At 48.5% G+C, this 18,407-nt stretch overlaps 1 protein-coding gene across 2 annotated transcripts in view; it reads left to right on the top strand.

The window, feature by feature from the left end:
* Window positions 1–1,548: 1,548 nt before the first annotated feature.
* MBP (myelin basic protein) overlaps window positions 1,549–18,407 on the top strand; it is a gene marked incomplete at its 5' end in the record, with an annotated part of 37,708 nt that continues 20,849 nt past the window's right edge. Inside the window, 1 exon segment of one of the 2 annotated variants that reach the window (NM_001135815.1) lies at window positions 1,549–1,788. In NM_001135815.1, coding sequence (NP_001129287.1) covers window positions 1,612–1,788 — 177 coding nt within the window. 2 annotated transcript variants of the gene reach the window in all.

Below are 18,407 nucleotides of genomic sequence, written 5' to 3'. Positions count from 1 at the left end.
GATGAATGGATGGATGAGTGGATGGGGGATGGATGGATGGATAGGTAGTTGGGTGTGTGTATGTATGGATGGATGGATAGATGGATGGATGGGTAAATGGACTGATATGTGGATGGATGGATGGATGACAGATGGATGGATGAATTGATGGATGCATGCATGCATGAGTGGATAGATGGTGGATGAGTGGATGGATGAGTGGATGGATGAATGGATGGATGAGTGGATGGGGGATGGATGGATGGGTAGGTGGGTATGTATATGGATGGATGGATAGATGGATGGATGAGTAAATGGACTGATATGTGGATGGATGGATGCATGAGTAGATGGATGGATGAGTGGATGGATGGATGAGTGGATAGATGGAGGGGTGGGTGGATGGATGAATGGATGGATGAGTGGATGGGGTATGGATGGATGGATGGGTAGGTGGGTGTGTGTATGGGTGGATGGATAGATGGATGGATGGGTAAATGGACTGTTATGTGGATGGATGGATGGATGGATGGATGGATGGATGGATGGATGACTGGTATTACAGGAATATGTGAGTGAATCCTGTTTTCTGTAGATAAGTAATAGATTTTGGAGAGGAAACTAACTAAATGATATTCATTTAAACCTAACACTAACTTGAAAGCAAAATGGATTCATTGCCCTTTGTGACAGAAATGCGGTATTTTTTGGAGAAAGCTGAGGTGCTGGTATACAACATGAAATATCTCAATCCCACTTCAGCTTTCTAATTGTTTCTGCTTCCAGAGGAGAAGCCAAGTCAAAATGTCCTGAATAAGCAGTTCTCTATTGCGAGAGGCCTCTTGTGGAATCTGGGATTGAAAAATTCTAAATGCCCCACTTCTTTCATGCATGAATTGCAAAAAGATGTGGCAAGTTTTGTTTTTACCAAGAAAACTAAAAACACCTTTTGTCAAATAAATGCTCCTTGCATATTTAACTTATGCACCAGTGGCCTTTTAAACAGTCAATGTCCCATCAAGGTGCCTGCACATCTGGGCTCTCCGGGGGCAGCCATGGCAGCACCCAGGAAGAAACGCTGATGTGCCTGCTCTGCATGATAAGACCACTTCATCGGGAAGCCCTGGCGCATTTTACCCAGGGTGCCAAATCTCAAGTAACTGAGGAATTCCCAAGGCCTTCTGAAACACAGAACTGCAATAAGGCTGCTCCATCCAGGTTAGCTCCATCCTAGGCCAAGGGCTTTATGAGGACTGCACATATTCTGTGGGTTTTATAGGAGACAGCTAGGTCAAGACTCCTCAGAGAAAGCTGCTTTGTCCGGTGCTCAGCTTTGCACAGGCCCGTATTCATATCTCATTGTTGTTTGCAGGAGAGGCAGATGCGAACCAGAACAATGGGACCTCCTCTCAGGACACAGCGGTGACTGACTCCAAGCGCACAGCGGACCCAAAGAATGCCTGGCAGGATGCCCACCCAGCTGACCCAGGGAGCCGCCCCCACTTGATCCGCCTCTTTTCCCGAGATGCCCCGGGGAGGGAGGACAACACCTTCAAAGACAGGCCCTCTGAGTCCGACGAGCTCCAGACCATCCAAGAAGACAGTGCAGCCACCTCCGAGAGCCTGGATGTGATGGCGTCACAGAAGAGACCCTCCCAGAGGCACGGATCCAAGTACCTGGCCACAGCAAGTACCATGGACCATGCCAGGCATGGCTTCCTCCCAAGGCACAGAGACACGGGCATCCTTGACTCCATTGGGCGCTTCTTTGGCGGTGACAGGGGTGCGCCCAAGCGGGGCTCTGGCAAGGTGAGCTCTGAGGAGTAGAGGAGCTTTAGTTTAAATGGAAAAAGCAGAGGAGAAATCAGTAGGTGAACTAAGCCATTAGAGGAAGAACTGGCATGTAGCCTCTTGCTGTCTAAGGTCTCGTTCCGTGCTGGAGAATGCATATGAGCCCAAGAGTGTGGGCCTGAGTGGCTGCTTAGGACGTTTTCATTTAACTCACCCCCTCTTTTCCTCACAAGGGATGGTGGCCGGGGTGTGGCTCAGGAATGTAAGGACATACTGAATTCTGGATCTCTAAGGGTGCCTGGACATGGGCGTTGCAGAAAGAGAGCCACATTCTCAGGGTCTCTGGTGGTGTGTGCTTGCGGACTTGATGACTGATTTTGCCTCTGCGGCCCACACGCTGGGGTTCAACACTGGGTTATGCTCGTTTTTTTCCTGGAGTCAGTGCTGCTAGCTTCATGTTGCTCTGCGACAATCATATGATTGAGGTCGAGGAAGACTTTTGAACAAATTCCTCAATTTAAATCTGCCTTGAGCAAACTTTCTCTGTGGTCTGAGAAGTGGAAGAGGGGAGGGATAAATGAGTGTCTATGAATCAAAGCTTTATTATCTTGTGAGTCCATTAATTTGCATACAGAGTCTTAGAGGTTTCTTTATTCAAATGTTCTGTGGATAAAAATGTATTACAAAGAAAAAAAAAAAAAAACAACTCTGCTATGGGGTCCAGAGTCTAGGAGTGGTTTCTGCAGTTGATTGTTAGTGGAGAACCTGTGGCTGCTGGTTCATCAAAGCACTGGTCCCTGAGTGCCATTCAGATTGCAGATGCAGCATTTCACGTGATGTTTGGAGTGTTTGGTGGTTGTGTAATTTTAGAGAGAAAGAAGTTTTTCCCAAAAAAATCCCTAGTTTATTGGGTGTTCTCACACAACCTGTAAGATGAAGCTGTTTTTCTGCCTGTGTGCAGGGCTGATTCTGGAATTCTGGAAGGCCTTGTGGGAGCGTAAAAGGCTTTTGAATAAAGTGTGGAACACAGCACCTCATTCTGATAACATGCAATCATAAAAACCACAGGGCAACTTGGAGTTAAGGAGTTTCTAGAATTTGCTTTAGTCTCCAACTGCAATTCTTTATTGATAATGAAATCGTTGAAGATAAACACAAATGTCAGTTTCACCTTTCCTATGGGCATGAAAGCACATCGAAGTTTCAGGCAACTGTTAACATCTCTACCATCTGCTCTGAGTTGGGATTTCAGGTTGTGACACTTGCTGTGACTTATTTGTAAATGACATTTGGTATTTGTAAATGACATTTGGTGTATCTTAGATACTAATGGAATTCATATTCTGGTTAGTTCTTTCAGTGCATTTGTAGATATGTTCTTTTCCTTTGTGGCAGTCCTCCCTCATCCTGAAATGCTGGTGTTCCAACCTATTTCTAATGCTAATTTCAACTGGAAGCACTTTTTCAAGCCCAGCTATCAAACCACACCAGACATGTATGGATTTGGATTGCCCAATAAAGTGTTGCTATTATGCTAAGCATCCCTCATGCATACAGCATCACCAGTTTTGAAAGCTTAAACTATTCTGCTTACTTCAAGGTACAGAAAAAAAAAATGTACTTAAACTGTGCAGAAAAGATGAAATCGCTGGATAGTATGTATTATAAAACAAGCTTCATGTCAGTGATAATGGTTTAAGTTGAAACAAAATGATGAAAGCATTGATATCAATCATTGTGACTTTATCTCAAAAGGATATTGAAACACATAGATGTTTTTCTTCCTTTATGGTAAGATTACAGCCTTTATTGTCTTAAATCTCTTATACTCTTCAATATTTTCAGAGAAAACATTCTAGTCTCAGAAATAGTCCATCTCTTTGCAAAACAGGGCTGCCCAATTATCAAGGACCCAGAAAAATCAAAACACTTTCAAAAATTTAAAAAATAAAAATAATTTTCACGTAATTGCTTTAGGAATTTTGAAGTATCAATTCTTTTCACTATGGAGTGTTGAATATAGAAGACTTTTTAATGAACAGGCTTGCCCTTTGATGCCAAAGGCGCAAAAAATAATAACATTTGCACGTGTGATCATACAGATCGTACATATCTCACAGTGGTGATCTTCTTTGTGAAGAAGAGCCATTGTAGGAGATGGAGGGAAAATAAATGGAAAGTTCTTCGCTTGTTGGCACTGTACATAGCATACACTTGCTCACGCTGATGGACACCAGCTGACGGGAGTCACTGCTTATGAGGACATCCCAGGGGAACGCATGCAGTGGGGATGTGTATTGTTCCACTCAACTATTTTATCACAAAGTGTTGTAAACATGGGAGATGAAAGCTTAACTCTACACCCAGCTACAGACCCACAATGGCCCTAAAAATCTGGGGTATTCATTGGTGGGCTGCCATGGAGGAATTTTTGGTTTTGTTTTTATTTTTATTTGTTGCTCTGTTTACAAATCAGGAGAGCCCCCGTTTTTATATGCTAGGAAGTCCTTGGGATAGGCCAAACAGGAGCGGTGGAAGGCCCGGGCCCTGCCTCTCAGGACCCCGGCGCCCCGCCCCACACACACTTCTTCTGCTTGCCATCTAGAACGAGGTTTTCCCGGCAGATTCCTGCCAGACTCTGAATGGAGCCCCCCATGACCCTATGAAAGGGGCTGTTTGTCCCCCTCCCACCCTCCTGTGCTCTTCCTCCCTCCCCTTGAGGGCACACGGCCGCTGGTACTACATGTTGGAGCGGCCGCCCCCGAGCCCGGGAATGCCCTAACAACACCCACGCTTGTGTTGCTGGGAGCTGACATTCAAAAAAAGTGCATTAAAAATTCCTTGAGAAGGCATATTCTTTTGAGAGCCGTAAATGAAAAGTGCATTCACGGAGAACATGCTCCTTTGTTGTGAGCAGAAAGAAAGGACTGTTGTTGCCTTTAAGGAACAGGTTTCCCAGTTCCCCGGAATGCCAGGGTCACTTGAGGAATGGCTGGGCACTTAGGGCCAAGACTGGCGTGTGCTTGGCCTGGCAGCTCCTCTCCAGGAGCTCGCCAGCATCATTCCTGTGCCAGTGCTCGTATCTGAAGCCACTTGAGTGTCACGAGGCAGAGCCTGGAAACATTAGCTTTGGAAACTGTTCCTTCCTTTTTATGTGGAGGAAGTAAGGTTTCACAGAACACCTAAGCTGGACACGGTGATGTGCCACTTGGACGGTTCCCAGAACAGAAAGCAGCCAGGACATCCCAGTCCCCCACCTCTCCGTGCCATGTACTTTTAGGGAGTTTTTGAAAGCTAGCTTCTTACTGACGATTTTGTCTATTTTTCTGTTTTACGTGAAAACCTTCATTTATAACCTGCTCTTCTCAGCATTCTTCTATTCAGCATTCAGTATGACTTCTATGCCTCTAATTGTGACTGTATGGAGAAGAACTGTTTGTCATTCAGTGCTGTGGGGTATAATCATATAATCAGTCCTGTAAATTAATCAGAATGTTCTGTTGCCTGATTTTTTTTCCATTGCATTTTAATTTCATTAAACATATTTTAGTTCTACAGTAACCTAATTCCTCATTGTTACCATGAGATCCTAATTCTGTAGCTGTGTTCTGTAATCCCACGGGGCGTGTACCATTTGGAGACACATGAAGGATACAGTAGACAGCACGGAGGGCAGCAACACAGAGCCCAGTGTGCACACAGAACCAGATTCAATCTCATTCATCGTGAACTTGCATGGTAACTGATCCGGCCACTCAGTACCTCCATTGGATAAGAGATTTGGCCACAGATTCTTCTAAAGAAAATCCAAATATGCAGGGTGCATTTGTTTCTGCACCCAAACAAATACCTTTTGAGATTTCTTATAGGCATTCCTCTCGAAGTCTCATTACTCTGATCAGTTATTGATCGGAGGCTACCCTGGCTCAGTCGCCAGCTGCTCACTGTGTCCTTCTGTGGTCTCAGGAGCTGCACTTGTCGCTGTCATATGAATAGACGATAGTTAATTAGACTGGATGCGTCTGTACTGGCAGTGATTTTGCAACTTCCTCTGTATAAGCGGTACATTTGTAAATCATGGTAATGTATTTGATGGTAATTGCCTGTGGTGGTTGTATCATGATTTAATTTTATTATGAGCTTTTGGCTTTATATATTTTTCTGCCTTTTTATGCATTCATTAAACAGTTTAACAGACCAAGGACAGTGTACTGATTGAATGTGAACTTTTTTAAGTTGTCGTTTTCGGTTGCCTCCCCGCCCCCGCCACGTCAGTGTACTGTGTCGCCGGCATTTCTGTGGCCTGGTGACACAGCTGGCAGGTAAGTGTGAGCACCCAAGCTCCTGTGCTTCTGTGTGGGAAGGTCACAGTTGCTCTCTCATCTGCTTTTACTACACAGAGACATCTTACTCTCTTCTCTCCCCTCACAGTTTGGTGTTCTGGTCTTTCTAGGATGACTATTCTGATTCTGCCTGAAGTTTCTTGTGTTTCTCTCAAAGCACCATCCCGCAAATGTTAGGGCAGGGTGGATACTGAGCAGACCCCACTGGCCGGTGCTGTCAGGGACACGGCCCGCTCCACCAGCAGTTCCTGAATGAACGTGCACGTGGGTGCCAGTGCCCACAGGGCCCCCTGGGAGCTCACACACAAGGGGGGTCACGGGAACCTCGAGACACGGAAATGAGGGGATGGTGCTGGCTCTCTGAAGGATGATAATGAGTGTATGAGATGAAGGTGAAACTTGGGGTCTTTGAGAAATTAGAAACAAGAGTAAAGATAAGTGATTGGCTTGGATGCGGTCCTGCCTTTCATGTCCCATCAGACCCTCGTCTTAACTCATCTCCTCCCTTTAAACTCATTTGCATTTTAAAGCACTCATTTCTCTCATCGTTGATTTTCCTTTGATAAAAGTCTGGACATTTGATAACAGGCAATTCTGATCGGTGAATTAGGAGCTTGGCTTGACATCTGAGGGAATAGATCATCCTTAGAAAAAAACACACAATAGCACTCGTGAAAATCACTTAGATATTGATTCAAATTTAAGAACTGTGGATATTTCCTATCAAACCCTGATTCAATGTTTTTAAAAGTTTTTTCCTTTATGGCTATCAGCACACTCTTAATGCTCTGAAATCATCCTACTTCATAAAAAAGTAGTAAAAAAGAAGAAACAGCTAAAGAACACTGAACTCTTTTGAGGGAGCCCCATAAAAGAGGGCTTAGCACACACAATTTCTCCTAAGAGGCTATTCTTGTCTTTCGTCTTCTCTGGCCCTTGCATTTGTCCTTCCTCTTCCTGGCTCTGGGAGTGGCAGGCAGCTGGGGTTACAGGTTGCATTTCCTGAAAACCATCAATGGGACGCCTTATGTCTACCCCAGCCACCTGCCTTCCCCATGGGTAGACGGGGAGTCAGTAGAGGGGCTTCACACCAGCCCACCAGAGCCACGAGAACATGTCTCACAGTGATGATCTTCTTTGTGAAGAAGAGCCATTGTAGGAGATGGAGGGAAAATAAATGGAAAGTTCTTCGCTTGTTGGCCCTGTACATAGCGTACACTTGCTCACGCTGATGGACACCAGCTGATGGGAGTCACTGCTTATGAGGACAGCCAAGTCTCATCAACACAGCAACTCCCGCAGGCTTGTCCACGGAGACATCCTGTAAAGTGAATACTCAATTTACTTACCTTTAATCTCATGAATTAAAGTCACCAGAAATTCCTGCTAATATAGAAATAGCCTCTCTCACGCAGGGAGAATCCATTAGGAGATGTACAGCTAAGCACACAGTCACCACAGATTTGCCTCTGAAAACCCCAGTGTGTTCACTTTCCATAATACTTCTAGAATGCGCCCACATTCTTCAGTGTCGGAACTACTCTAGTCTCACGCATACTCAGCTGCTAACCTGGTTAAAAGAATCCATTTCATCTGCAGCCAATACATCTCCTGAAACCTATTACACTGATTTCATCTCTTGACCACTATAAGTCTTCTCCTCTTTCTCCTCTCTCTCTGTCTTCATTTTGCGGTAGCTGGTAGTCAAGAAATAGACATTTCTTGCAGGGCACTTACCTTGGTCCTATAATAATAGTCTTTCAACTGCAGCCCTCAAAGTTCATTGATATAGCAGATACTCTTGTGTAACTGACAAAGAGAATACATTAAGTTAGGAGCTAATGCTACTTAGGAAGATTTGTACCCGCAGAGCTCATATGAGTGCGTAGCTCCTGCTCCTGCCGAGGAAGATTAACTTCCTACTTATGTTAAATTCCTAACCTTCACCAGTACCAAGGAAGAATGTCAGCAAGAAAATCAACTTTAAGTAATTGGCTAAAGTGACTTTGAACACTATTGCTCCTAAAAATTATTTCCTTATGCTCTGCAGAAAATCTGAAAAGGTCCGTCTTCGGTTCACTGAACCTTCACAGAGCAGGAACAGTTTCAACTTGTAAATCCAATGTAGAAGATAACACACTTGCTATAAAAGAAAAAATACAACTCTACAACTAAAGTGGAATGTAAAATTTATCCATTCCATGGTAGATGTCAAAAAACCCTTTTAGTGCACTTTGCTCCAGACTGGGAAAGGCCTTCTGCACTGGATCCTAGAAATCTTTCACAGCTGGTGCCTGCTGCCATATTAAGAACACTTGGTCTCATTGTTCGATACAGGACCTCAGAATAGACTTTGCAGGAGAGAATTCTTCCCCAAACTTTCCTTTTGCTCTCGATTTCCTGAGTCCTTCGGGACGCATGCCTGCCCTCTGACCTCCCATCACCTCTTGCTGGTCCGTCCATCATCCATCAGTCATCTGCACACGCCTTCTTCGCTCACTGTCATCCTTCATCCTCCACCCCCGGCTCACTCCTCCTCACTCTGGGTTCTTGCCAAGCCAGCTCTAGAGGAGATTTGCTGGAGGACTTTGGGGGACTGCCGGCGGCGCCCACCCGGACTCACGCAGCCCACTCTGTGTCCCCCGGCAGGTACCCTGGCTAAAGCCGGGCCGGAGCCCTCTGCCCTCTCATGCCCGCAGCCAGCCTGGGCTGTGCAACATGTACAAGGTAAGACGCCGGCGGGTCCTCACCCATCGGGGCCAGGGGTGACCTGCCCTTGCCTGAGCTCTCAGCCACTGTCCCTCGGAGCAGGCAGTGTCACTGCCAGCGGCCCACCCCCAGTCTCCGGGGCATCTGTGAGGCCGTGAAAGCAGGGAGGCAGGCCTCCCCCGGGGAAAAGCAGCTGCAGGAAGAGACAAATGCCCAAGAGGGGCATGGAGGACCTGCCTTTGAATCCTTGGAGGGAATCCTCCGCAAAGGGCATGGCTGTCAGCTCAGCATGATGGGCAGCCTTGGTGAGAGTCTGCCTCACTTTGCCGAGGCCTGAAGCGCGTGGAGGGGCCCGGGAGTGGCTCTGATATTGAGGGCTGGCCTGGTCCATGGCCACGTGCATACCTGAGTTTGCTTTGAAAACTAGTGCCTAGCAGACATTTAGCACTCACTAAACATAGGTTGAATTGAGCTCTAAACGATGAGTGTCCTTGGGACATCTGGTCTCTCTGGGCTCTGAACTCACCTGAGCTCAGCTGCGCTCTGCATAGGAAGTGGGCTACCATGTAGCCTGTCCTCTTCTCCTTGTGTGGCTTCTCAAAGCACACAGGTGCCAGGAGCACTCACAAAGAAGAGGACAGCCAGGAGGAGAAGGGGACAAGCCCAGAGCTGGCACTGCCGTCACCACGAGCAGGGCTGCCGTTTGCACACTAAGAGTGGTCACCACAAACCTGCGTCCACCAGGCCCCCTCCAGACCCAAGTCACCACCATCTGCCCCTTGGCAGCTGGCTTTTTAAGCATGGGAATATGCAAAAGATTGGAAACATCTGCTCAAGTACTTAAATAGCGAGAACATTTCACAGCTGTGCTCAATGGAGCACCAAGTTTGAGGGAGAGCTGGGATACCCCTCTTCAGAGGCCGGCAAGGTGGGACCATTTACACTCAGCAAGGAGCACAGGAGCACCGGGGACAGGACGCCTGCGGATGCCAAAACTTGGAGCCCCTGAAGGGGAAGCGTCCGCCAGGTGTGGCTGCATCTCAGACATCATGCTAGTGCCTGGCTGTCCAGGGCTACACCGCCGCGTGCCAGTAGTGGGTTTATGAGGAACGAGGATGTGCCTGCTGGCCCCGGGATGGCCAGTCCAGGGCAGTGGCTGAAAATGCAGCAGAGGAAGCCAGGGCTTGGGGGCAGAAGGGCCCTGGGGGAGAGCCCCACGGTGGTGGTGGGACTTGGAGTGACTGGTGGCTGCGGCTGGGGAGAAGGATTTCTTCCTGAAGCCACGGGGAGGAGGCAACCAGGGACCCTGACGGGGTCTCGGTGGTTTGGACGCCCATCCTGAGAGTCTGTGTTTAACTTGAATCGTGTCCTAGTTGTGAAGCCGCACTTGATTTTCGAGGGCTCTCTTGGTGATGGAAAACACCACCACTACCCCCAGGTAGTTTCTGAGGGTCCCCCGTCCTTCTGGGAGGCCTCTTCTCTGGCGTGCACTGGGGCTGTGGCCACCTGGGCTTCACTGAGACCAAGATGGGGCTGCAAGCACCAGCCCCTGCCTGGGAAGCACCAACCCTGCCGGCCCCACCCTGGAGAGCAGTGCTGGTGAGGAGGATTTTAACTGTGTGGAGGAATATCTGATATGTGGGAGGGTTGAGCTAAGGGTGGCACAGCACCCAGTGTGTGACGCGCTGGCAGGTAGTGGCTTGCCCCCTACCCCGTTCCCTGCTCCACGAGAGGCACGCTGTCCTCAGTGGACCCTGGCCACAGAGAGGCGGAGCCTCTGCCAGAAACCCCGTGTTGCCAAGCAGAGTGGAGAGGATGAGAGTCCCGGGCTTTGGTATCCAGATCATAGTAAGAAACTCAACAGAATGCTTCATTCCTCTTCTAAAAAAAAATTATTTAGCAGGGAAAAGCAGCCCTTCTGTTCTCCACAGTTTCATCCGAGACAGGTTTTGCATGTACCTTTAAAATCCTGGCCAAAGATAAGTAAATCCTCTGCACAATGCTTTGTCCGCGTGGCTGCCTGAGGCTCACACTCCAGGGCACACATGGAAAGGTTGTTAAAAGTCCTGCAGGCTTCCAGGACTCGGCTCCTTGCGCTCAGCGCTTGTGCACTTGTGGACACCCCATTCTGGTCCACATAGGAAAAGCAGTAGGGGTATGTGTGTGTGTTTGTGTGGGTGTGTGTGTGTGTGTGGTGTTTACATGGCTACGGAATGAAGGGAAAATGAAGATAAGCGTAAGTTGAAACTAAAGCCTGGGCAGGCTGTGTGGGCTCCCAGCGTTGCTCCTAATGGACAGAGAACCCTCCCAGGGCTGCGTGCTAGAGGCCTCAACTTCTCCCTCCAGCCCCCTGAGCAGGGGCCGGCGATGCCTGGCTCACAGAGGCCATCTCTGCAGGAGGTGCACACAGAGGGGGCAGGCGGGCTGGTCTGAGAGCCCCCAGGGGAGCCCCTGCCCGAAGACGGTGGCAACCCCATGCCATTTGCACATTGAGTGGAAGAATAAGCGAGGAGCTTCCTTCTCTCCTCACTGAGAAGGAGCTTTTGAGTTTGAATGTCTTCCTCCGGTACTTTGGGATGCTTTATTATTGCAAGAAAGTGGCTGTGAGGGCACCAGCCACGGAGGAAGGAATTGCAAGGCCGGAGGCACTAAATGGTTTTAAAATACAGAGGGATTTTAAAATGCAGGGATTGCATGACAAAGGACCCTTGAAGTCAGCTCCCAATGGAGACAGAAGCAGCTGGGTGGAAGGCTCAGGCTGAGTAGTGCCAGGAACCAGCAGAGTCCGAACCGAGAACTCCCTGCCCTGCGGCTGAGAAACGCCCATGGTGCTCATGCCCTAAGCTGAGCAGAGGGTCTCCGCCTGGGTCCACCTCACCCTGTGTCCTCTCCCTCCCTGTCTGTCTGTCTACTTCCCCCTCTTTCCCTCCCTTTTCGTGTCTCTCTCTTCCTCTTCCCTCTCCCTCTCTGTGCAAACACACCAGGAGGGTAAGGGAGACACCCCAGCTATGAAATAGGCAACAAGGCAAAGAACAGCCTGGCTCCCGTGCTGCGGTGCCCCCTCCAGAACGGGACCCTGCTCCAAGCTCCCTGACTCCCAGAGACATCGGTGCTCTCGGGGCTGACAGGGCTCTTTTCTTTGAGGACTGGAAGGCGGGCAGCGGGAGCACAGTAGGGGAATAGTGTGACATCCGAGAACCCAAAAGCAAGCTAGGGAAGCAAGGATTCCAAGGGGAGAGGAGCAACACACACGATGGGGAATGGCTGCGTGGGAAGTAGACCCACTGTTCTCTGCAGTTCCTCTGTCTGCACAGCCCCTGCCCACCCACCCGCCTGCCTGTCCATCTTGTGCTGCAGGTCCCTGGAACCCGGTGCTGTGCCTGCACTGGAGGCTGGAGTGAGGGCGCCTGTGGTGCAGCTAGAAAGGTGGCCCCAGGCAGGGCGGCTTCTCTTGGCCCCACCAACGGTGCCGGCTCCTCCAAGCTCCAGGCTCAGCCTGGGGCCCAGGACACTGACCTGAGCAGGAAGAGGCTGCTCTGGGCTTCCAGCAGCCACTGTCTCTGAGTCCTCGGACGTCCTTTCTGCCTCGTTCTCACAGACTCTTGTGCTCCCGGCCTGCCTTGGAGGACACTGTCCACCCCTCAGCCTTGGCACCCATGGAGGCTTCTGGAAAGAACTGCCCTGCCTCTGAATCCACCATCACCCAGCAGATTGGCGTTTAGGAGGCAAAGCATTTTCTGCCGTGGGAAAGCACAGGAGTAAGAACCAAAAACGCTCGGCTCAGGTCTCACGGCACTGCGTCATAGCCGTGGACCTGGGGCAGGTGTCTGTCTTCTCTGAGCTTCCTTCCCTCTCCTGTAAAACAGCAACGGTGGCAAAAGTGTCACCTGTCCTCCAGATGCCATGGAACATTGTGCTGATCAAGCAAGAAAAGCAATGCAAATGCCCCACAGGAGCCTCGTCTTCTGAAAACATTGGTGTCACCGTAACCCTGCCTCAGTGCCGCTCCACACTCGTGCTATTCTGGAAGAGGCCTGGCGACCCTCGGAGCTGCTGGGGAGGGCAGTGCTGGCTCTAAAAAGCCCTGGTGGTCCTGGCCCCTCTGCCCCTCAAGGCTACCGCTTTGGGTCCTCTGTGTTTCTGTGCTGGGGCCTTAGTTTCCAAAACTGTAAAATGAAAATCAGAGCGGTGAACCTCACATCAATCCCTGCTCCCACCATTCTTAGAAGGAAATGGCAATCAAGCCTCAAAAGCCCCATGGTCGGGGCAGCTGGACTAGAACTTCGCTCTCTGGCCATCAGCTCCAAGTCATCTGCGTTTGGGAAACAGACGTCTCAGAGCCTCCCCTGTGGGAGAGGAGTCCCTCTTGCCATGAGGAAGAGGAATTTTTCCCGTGGGTCTCCCGGGACGAGGAACAGAGACCCTGCTTCCCGGGGCTGTGGTCGTCAAGGGTGTGCTTCTGCATGGAGACGCCGTGGCAACATGGTACCCGGGGGCGGGCTGCCATCAAGGTGCCAACCGGAGAGGCCACGGCACAGCCACCCAGCGGAAAGCACACAACCATTTTAAGGACTTCCTCGCCAATCCGACAGCAGCTTTCACTTCTGACGGGTGCCGTTTGTCCACCTCCGTTTCTTCTCCCTCTTCAGCACACTCACCAGGATGAGGAAGCTGGAACCCGGCGTCAAAGCTCTTCCCCTTTGAGGTTAAACCCAGATCAGAAAAATGCAGCCACTGAAAGGGTTTACTTAATGGCAGAAGCACAGGCTGCCGACCTTTGACTTGTTGTATCCTTCTGTGCCCAGAGCCAGAGCCCCGATGTGGGTCCCACAAGGTTTCGTGCCAAGAGGTCTCTGATACCGACCCCTGTATCACCAGCGGACGGAGGCAAAGGCCCCCAAAGGAGGCCACGGGAGCTTCACTTCCCCATGAAACATGGGAGAGAAAACACGACCAGACATGCCCCGACCACATCTACAAAAGCAGTATCTGAATCTCTGCATCCAGCCTCACAGTTTGCTAAGAGGAGAAACACTGATCCTTCCTGTCGGGGCAAAGCAACAACCTCCCGAGTAGGGCACCAGGAGAGAAACCACACACACAAGCCGCGGGTGCCAGCGGCCGCCACCCTGCAGCGCTCTCATTCCCAGTATCTGCAAGGAGCTGCATCGTCTGCAAGGAGCTGAGGTAACAGCCTCAGGTTACCTGAAATCTGCATCAGAACGAAAGGCTTGTCTGTGGGTTTTTTCAGACATAGAGAAAAGTCCACTGTTCTGGATGGTGCACAGCTTTCTGTAAAGAAAGTAAATGCCCGTGACTTTCATTAACTCGTGCGAGCCAATGATTCAGGAATAAACATAATCTTCAACCCAGCAAAGGGCAAAAACACAGGAAAAACTCCATCTGTCATTCAGACAGAAAAGAATTCTCTCCAGACTGCAAAATCTAAAATGCCCTGAACTTGCTTAAAAAAAAATCTAACATACCCTCCTGAGGCATAGTAGGAGCTGTTTGACCAGAAATGGAATAATAGCTTCCTTGGGGGGTGGGGGAAGCACATATATATGTGCTTTTTTTCAGAGGAAACTATTATTTAACTAGTATTGTAACTAGTATTTAACTAGTATTGAAAAGAGAACCACAGTGTTCTGTGATTTCTCGGAATTGCCAGAGCATTATGAAGTCAGGGGGATGGAGAGTAAGAAAAGGGGAGACACCACGGCCCACCATTCACAGTCGGATGTGTCGTCTCATCTCCAGCCATGCAGGCTTTGACACACGTGTTCTGTCCAATAATACTGATTTCATCGGTGCCTGTTTTAGCTGCTGGCCAGTTTCCATGGGAAACAGATACCATGACCCTAAGCTTCAGATAATTTGCAGGGGGTCTGCTGTTTACCACTGCCACCGGTTTTTAGGTAGAAAATATGCATGCATTGAAACAGAAGATCCCTGGAGAGAAAGGAAGACGTTACGTAGGTGACTGTCTCCTTTGAGCATCTTTAAGGAGGATCATTTAATCACTGAAACAAGGTTTCTGGGGATGTCAAGGATCTTCGTGAGCCTTGAAAGAAGTGTGATGCGAGGAAAAATGGCAGAAAAGGTGCATCTATTTCATCTAGAACTATATTTTATGATTTCTAATTCAAAAAATATACTGAAGAAGCATATTATCACTTTCACAAGAAAAAAGTTATATCAAATATACCTCTGTGTTCTTATCACGGCAGCTCAGAAAGACAGTGACAACACTGTCTTCCGTGGTTCTGAACAGGCCACACAGATTCATCCCTGAGCTCTCTGTCTCTGAGTTTTTTCAGATTAACTTCTGAGCTCTCTGGTATCTGCACTTCCTGAGAGTGCCAGAAGAATCAAATATTACCCTGGGAGGAAAAAAGACTAAAAAGCAAATTCATTCGCCCTTCACTCTCAGGGCCACTGGTGAAACCATCGAAATGAACAGCATAGGTCCCGAATGCTGCTTTGTGGATGTGTGCAAAAATCTGCCACGTTCAACCTGGAAATTACAGGAATAAGGACGAGGAGATATGTTGGTTGGTTGGTTTTCAGTCACATAGACAAAATAGGACGGTCCAGACGACGCGATCTGTCAGTCCTGAGGCATCACTCTCCACTGATAGGAGGAACTGATGGGCCCTTTGTTTTAATTACATACAAATGCATCTTTTAAAATGACAGAGAAAATTGAAAAATCTCATCTCATTAACTACACTTGCATTTATTGTATCCATCAGTGTTTACTAGAAAATTAGTTCCCAATTATTTTGGTAAACAGCAGCAATTGAAGCTTCCCTCATTCCCTAGACACTAACTGGCGTATGTCATTGACTTTGTCTACAGATACTAGTTTATTTTTCTCGTCTATGAGCACATTGTTAGTTCTAGCCAATAACTTCATAACTTACTATAAGGTAAGTCTACAAATTCTTGTAATAAAATACAATTTAAAAATCCATTCTTCTCCCTTCCCTTTTCCCTTTCTCCTATGACTAGCCAGTGAAACACAGGCTATGTGTTTCTCCTATGACTACCCACCTGAAACACGGGCCGCTGAGTTTCAGGTGGGCAACGTGAGCCTCTCATCCTATGTTCACTCTACAAGACCCTCGCTTGGCATGGAGTCTAAAGATCAAGCCCTAGACAGCTAGCAGCCTCGGCGAGCAGCTCCCTGAACCTCTGTGCATCTCAATATTCCAATCTGTAAAACGAGTGGTGACGTGGGAGCAGTGCTGAGTGATATTTTTGGTTTACGATCACACCTCGTGTTTTAAAACCAAGACTCCTTGCTTTCTCTATTCTGGTTTTGCATTGAATCCTTTTGGGGACACAGGGAAAAAAATGTACATTCCTAGAACTTGGACCACTTACTTGATTAAGACAATGCCCATAAGGAAATCCCTACTGCATTTAGCCACTGGACGGTAGCTGCTGCTCTCTGGGCATATTGAGATGCCTTAACAAAGAGACATTTTTCTAACGTGACAGTCTGCGATGACATCATGGACCACATGACAAAGGGAAGAACAGGCCCTTGCTAAGGCTCCACAGCCAAGTGCTGATGGGTGCATCTCTGTAGCAAAGGCCCTAATGGGAGGCCCAGGTGGAGAAAGCCAGTTGCATGGGACCCTGCCGTGGTTGCCTCCATGAGAACACACCATTCAAGGTTTACGAGAGGGCAGAGGTCTCCAGGCGGCAACTCCACGTGGAGCCAACTTCCTGTGCTCCATTCCATCAGGTGGGAAAATGGGGCAGCAGGTGTTATCAACACTCAGTTATTTGACTCACTTCCCAAAAACTGGCACATAATCAATAAAAATGGGGAAACTAAATGGTACTATCTGTTAATACGTGTGATCTGAAAGGAGGCAGATCATCTCTAATGATAGTCAGAAGATGTTCCAACACGTGGCTGTGTCAGTAAGAACACTATTGTGAGGGGAGGGTGTAGATGAGCAGGAACTCTTTCTTATAGGCTTTTTTTTTTTTGAGATGAAGTCTCACTTTGTCACCCAGGCTGGAGTGCAGTGGCTCGATCTCGGCTCACTGCAACCTCCGCCTCCCAGGTTCAGGTGATTCTCCTGCCTCAGCCTCCCAAGTAGCTGGGATTACAGGTGTCCGCCACCACTCCCAGCTAATTCTCATATTTTAGTAGAGAGGGGGTTTTGCCATGTTGACCAGGCAGGTCTCAAACTCCTGACCTCAGGTGATCCACCAGCCTTGGCCCCCCAAAGTTCTGGGATTACAGGTGTGAGCCACTGCGCCTGGCCTCTTACGGGCATTTTCTTAAGTAAGTCATCCAAGTTCTAGGAATGCATACTTCTCCTTGTGTCTCCAAAAGGATTCCATGTGAAATAGGAGTAGAGACCTCCAATACCTCACCCATCTGTTAAAACTGCAGAGTGGGTCCCCTGGCAGGCTCATTAGCTGCTGTGGACTGCTGCAGAGCTGCTGGAGGCTGTCAGGCTATGCTGGGCAGATCTTCTGGGTAGGTATATCTACACCCATGTATCTAGTGATTTACTCTCCTCCGGAAGAGAAACTCGGGCACACCCCAGCCTGGGATGGCAGGGAAGGAACACCCAAGCCCCACGGGGTCCTGCATAGTCCCACCTGGAGGCTCAGATGAGCTTCAGGGTCTGGGACAGTGAGCGGGGACCCCATGAGTGGGGACCGAGTGGGCAGGGACCCGGTGAGCGGGGACCGGGTGGGCAGGGACCCGGACAGGCTCAGAGCCATAAACTCACTAGGTCTTCACGTATTGACCTTATGATCGTTGATTCAGGGAAGCAATTAAATTCCTCTCTCAGACAAAGAAGTAAGAGCTTGAACTCTTTTTTTCCCAACCACAAAACTCCAGGCATCAGTAAATATTAATCTTTTTTCAAATTAATTGTAGACATTTCTTCTGAGAGGGAGTGACTCCATCAACGTTATCTCCTTTAATAAAATCCGAGTGGAAATGATGCTGCCAAGAAATGCCTTGGCCCTGCAGCCATTGATCTGTAGGTGCATCGGGCGGCAACTCATCTGTTACTGCTTCCCAGCTTCAGAACGCCCAGCTCCCCAGGCCTTAAAACAAATTGGAAAGCAGGGGGGAAAAAAAAACCTCTTCCTGATTTCTGGAGAGAAACAGGCAGCGGGCAGCAGCCTGGGTGCTGTGCGCAGGAGCTCCGCCTGCTGATGATGGGTATCACCGCAGGTTGAGGAAAATAATTCTTCAAAAATCATACAATCAAAGAGGCTAATGGAAAAAGGAATTTCTTTTACAAATAAATGGCCACCCGTGGTCTTCCTCCCATGATTTTTAAAACTTTTCAGCAAGTTATTTTTATTTACCAACCAAAAGTTTGTCATTTTGTTGTTGTTGTTGCTCTATGAATCGTGATGAAACCTCTGCTGATAGGAAGAGGCCCCTGACACTGTTGAGTAAAACAAGAAAACTCAGATAAAGAAAACAGTGTGTCTAGTATGACCACTTTTAACAGCATTTGCATATTTTGTCTGTGTTTTTGCTTAAAGCCAGATCTAACAATGTGCTCATCAAAGTGTAAACCAGGGTCATCC

This window comes from Pongo abelii, chromosome 17 (genome assembly GCF_028885655.2).
Source record: "Pongo abelii isolate AG06213 chromosome 17, NHGRI_mPonAbe1-v2.0_pri, whole genome shotgun sequence".
In the NCBI taxonomy this organism is placed as follows: domain Eukaryota; kingdom Metazoa; phylum Chordata; class Mammalia; order Primates; family Hominidae; genus Pongo; species Pongo abelii.
This window is presented reverse-complemented; position numbering and strand designations above follow the sequence as displayed.